Raw genomic sequence first — 4,156 nt, 5'->3', positions numbered from 1 at the left:
CACACCTCGGTCAAAGCATATGTATTATGACTGAGGCAGATGTTTCCCATGGTTCAATCAAGGCCTTGCCATGCAATAGGCCATGCATGATTTCTCGGTCAGGACCAAAGATATGAACCAGGCTAAATGCTTGGTCATAATCAGGGCCATACACTCCTCGGTCAGGATCAAGGCCACACACTAGACCAAGCTTACTTCCCTGGTCAAGGCCACACACCAGCTAAGTTCCATGGCTATACAACATCCCCTGGCCAGAATTGCAGACACAAATTTCAGTTTGGTTCCGATAGAAGCAATCCTTTTATTCCTCTATTTTTGCATTACGTACACGTGCATATTTGATTAGTTAGTAAATATGGTTGTTACTCTCCCACCTATAAGTACGGAGAATTTGTACTTGTTTAATCAATCAATTAATCATTCAATGAAAGATCTATATTCATTCTATTTTCAATTCTTCATCATTCTTTTGTTCCCTTTTTCCTTCTTCTTCAAGGAAGAATCTGCCTTTCTTGTTCACTATTTTTCATGATAGGATTACTGTATGAGCAAACCTCTTTCTCTGATTACACACACTATCCATTAAAAATAGAAGCTAATATTATTAATAATTTCATGCACCCACAGCTCATTTCTTTTATTAATCAATTAATATAAACTTGTACAAACAAACAATCCAATTTCACTCTGAAAATATCCTGAGACGTTTGAGCAATAAAGAGAAAACTGCTGAAAATACTGAAAGGAAAAACTACACAGGTTCAAATCTGAATTTCATTTTGAAACCCCTGTGAAGCTCTATTTGCAGGAATAAAGACTGTAGGTGGTTTGGTTACAGCAGCCAAAATATCAGCATATCCCACAACACCAACTATAACATCATCGCTCTCATCAGCGGTCACCCACACATGAGTCGCCCTGTGGGATAGCATTTGAGCCATGACTGCAGCCAGTGAGCTAGTAATTTTACATGTCAGGGGGGCACTTCGACCCCGATACATGCTCCTGGAACCAAAACTAGGGCTTGAAGAATTACTGAAAAATCCAATACTCCTACTACTGAATATCCTTGGTTTTCTTGAACTATCACCATTAACTAAATTATTATCTCCGGTTGTTGAATTTATATTCAACTCAGGCAGTGAACTTGAGGTAACATTATCTTCAACTCCCGTAACAAACTGTCCCGCTGAAAGATTGGCTAAAGCCCATGCTGCAGTTAAGTAATCACATTTCCATAACTTGCATGCAGAAATTTCACCAATGATCTTACAATGACCATCTAGCGTTCTTTCTATTACTGCAACTGCAGTTGGGTCTTGAGGGAGCTTTGTAGTTGCTTCAATGGCTGGAGTGGAGGAATCAATATGGCTGTAGCTGGAATTAATTGCTCCAAGAGCAGCAATGGAAGTGAGAGGAAGTGGAGCGAGAGCACCAAGACAGCCAATGATAAAACGGAGTACATCTTCCCTAGAAAGACAGCAGAACTTCTCCCGGATAACGTTACTGGAAGATGGGCGGTTCTGATTCATGTTTGAAGGTAGATTGTTGTTGCTGCTGCTAGGACTTTCACCATTTCCGAGCCACTTGCCATAGTAGACCATTGAGAATCGCTTGCTCATACCCTTCCATACTACACTCTTTGGAACGAGCAGACGTTTCACACCATGTGTCATCATGTCCAGTGCATCTATCAATCTTATGAGAGAAATCATACATTAAAGGGTGTAGTTGGTCATTTACCAAACTGGTTCAGGACTAAAATTAAAACTAGTTATGAAAAATCCACCAAAATATCAATTAGATGTATAATGTTTGTCTAAATTATCATGCTTTGAATAAATTTAATATCGAATAGGAGCTGTTAAATTTAGATGTACCTTTTAAATTTATGATAAAGTGAAAACAGAGAAAGGAGCAGGGAAATAAGCAAAATAAATTTTGATTAAAATATAATCCAGTTAGCTTAAAACCAACATTTTGTAGGATTTGTTTGTAATTAGTCTTTAACCAAAAAAGTAAAAAACTATTTGAGGAAGAACTAGTTTCTCAAATCATAAATGTTTACCGAACACAAATTTTAAAACCATCTCCATCATACTTCGTTAGCTGGATTTTGATAAATGCATACATAATTTTTCTGTAAAAAGTCAAGACACAGTTTAAAAATTTCAATTATATCACTATAACTTTTACCTACGTTTGACTAATACATCATACAAACTTTGTGGCAACATACGTTTATGTTCAAACTTCATATATAAATCAACATCAACACAAAAGTAAGACAATGAAATAATAATCAACATCAACACAAAAGTAAGAAGGAAAGAAGAGTCACATGCTGAGTTCAAAAATACTTCTATTACAGATGCATCCTATTCATGGGTGAGGAAAATGGCACTCCTAACTTCTTAGTCATCCTCCTTATCAGTGATTTAAACTGCGGAAGGTCGCAATAGCGCAACCACATCAAGCCGCATTTGGACAGTATTGAACAATATCAAATTCAAACATATTTTTTTTAATCACCATGAACGTAATCCAACGGCCGCAATCGCAGTAACCACAACAGTGGCCGGATCCACAATTTAAAACACTGCTCCTTATTAACCAATGTCCAATGATAATATTGTTTAGTAATAATAAATATAGAATAGGTGCTGACCTCGTTCCTGGGTCAACCAGCTTGAGCAATGAATTATTAGGGTTAACAATCTCAGAAACAGGTGTCTTCAAAGCCTTTTCCTGATTCTCGAGACATTCATTCTTAGCCAAGAAAGCAACTATGTCAAAGGAGTTAAGGATTCCAACAAATCTCTGCTGTCTCATGTCACTATTCTCAATGACACCCACATGAGATTTCTTCTTCCAGATTGGTATGCTTCCCTCAGGGGATTCCCCTATTGCCTTAATCGCAGATTCCACCGCCTCATCCTCATGAAACTCCACCAGCTCCGGCTTCCCCACCGTCAGATCGCCGATAACATGGTACAAAAACACCGATGCCATCAGAATACAAAAGGGTGTTCAGATTCACAACCAAAATTGGATTTTTCAGACCCCCAGATCAAAATTTAAAAATACGACAAATCACAAGAAAATAAATGCGATTTATTTGGTGTTTTAAGAGTAGGAGCTATAAGAGGGTATGGAGAAAGATGAGAAGAAGATCAAGGGCAGTGATGGGAGGTCTGTGAAGGATCAGATTAAGAAGGAGGAGTATGAGAGAAGAGAAAGAGAAGAAACAGTTTGCCTTTGCCAAAGCCATGGAAGAACGACAAGGTTAAGGCCCATCAATTACTTAAGACTCGGTCACTGATGTGTGTATGTGTGCGTTGAATTTGGTGATGATAAACAGAAACACATATTTTGTGTTCTGCGAAATTCAAAAAGAAAAAGGATGGGATGGACCTCGGATCAAGCCTGATGCGGTTGGAGACTTAAGATATAGAGAAACAAATAAAAGAGTAGTGTTTATGTAATTAGCTGCACAATTATTTTGTATCTGTGGATAAATTTATTTTCTTAGTTTGAATTATTTGGAATTAGAATCTTCTAGGTGTTCATAAAGCTATTGGTCGAATTAATCTTTTTTTCTACCAATATTCGGTTAAATTTTTCATCCTATAGTTGGGCTCTATTTTAAAGTTAAACAAAACCATACTTATGTAAAGTACCATACTTATCTGTATATTGTTTTCCTGTGACAAGATGATACACTATAATTTTTCATAACAAACTGCATTTCTTGAAATAAAAGTAAATTATACTTGTGCACCCTCTAAGATTTAGAGAAGCTATAAAATTATTCCTTCATGTTTTACACATATATAAATCACCCCTAACTTATGTACATACATTACATTGAGTACCTTCTAGGAAAAATATCTCTAAAAGCTCTAATGGTGAATCTTGACATAAAGTTTAGGAGAAGTTACAATAAAATATGAAGAAATATATATTATTGTTTTAAAATGTCAAAATTACATATTAATTTTGGATAACAATAATTAACAATTAAAGAAATTAAAGAAAAATGTACATTTATTTAAAATGTTGCTCTTCGTTCTTTTAAAGATTTAAATTCATAAATGATTAAATTATGCTAAAATTTTCAGCAATTTTCTTCGTTTGTAAGAAATTCATATTCTAT

At 35.7% G+C, this 4,156-nt stretch overlaps 1 protein-coding gene across 1 annotated transcript; it reads right to left on the bottom strand.

Annotated features, from left to right (window-relative positions):
* Nucleotides 1-582: 582 nt before the first annotated feature.
* Nucleotides 583-3,439, bottom strand: LOC109339017 (CBS domain-containing protein CBSX6-like). The gene is made up of 2 exons (XM_019576381.1): nt 2,669-3,439; nt 583-1,698 (listed from the first exon to the last, which is right to left on the bottom strand). Exons 1-2 carry the CDS (start codon nt 3,010-3,012, stop codon nt 762-764), a joined length of 1,281 nt encoding a protein of 426 aa, XP_019431926.1. The 5' UTR covers nt 3,013-3,439; the 3' UTR covers nt 583-761.
* Nucleotides 3,440-4,156: the final 717 nt, after the last annotated feature.

The sequence above is a fragment of the Lupinus angustifolius genome, unplaced genomic scaffold (genome assembly GCF_001865875.1).
Source record: "Lupinus angustifolius cultivar Tanjil unplaced genomic scaffold, LupAngTanjil_v1.0 Scaffold_51_14, whole genome shotgun sequence".
NCBI lineage: Eukaryota > Viridiplantae > Streptophyta > Magnoliopsida > Fabales > Fabaceae > Lupinus > Lupinus angustifolius.
Note: the sequence above shows the minus strand (reverse complement) of the source record. Positions and strands in the feature narration are given on the sequence as shown.

Coding starts and splice junctions, on each gene's coding strand:
- LOC109339017 (XM_019576381.1), bottom strand. CDS start 3,012: ATGGCATCGGTGTTTTTGTACCATGTTATCGGCGATCTGACGGTGGGG. Junction 1,699..2,668: donor CTGGTTGACCCAGGAACGAG/GTCAGCACCTAT, acceptor TTCTCTCATAAG/ATTGATAGATGCACTGGACA.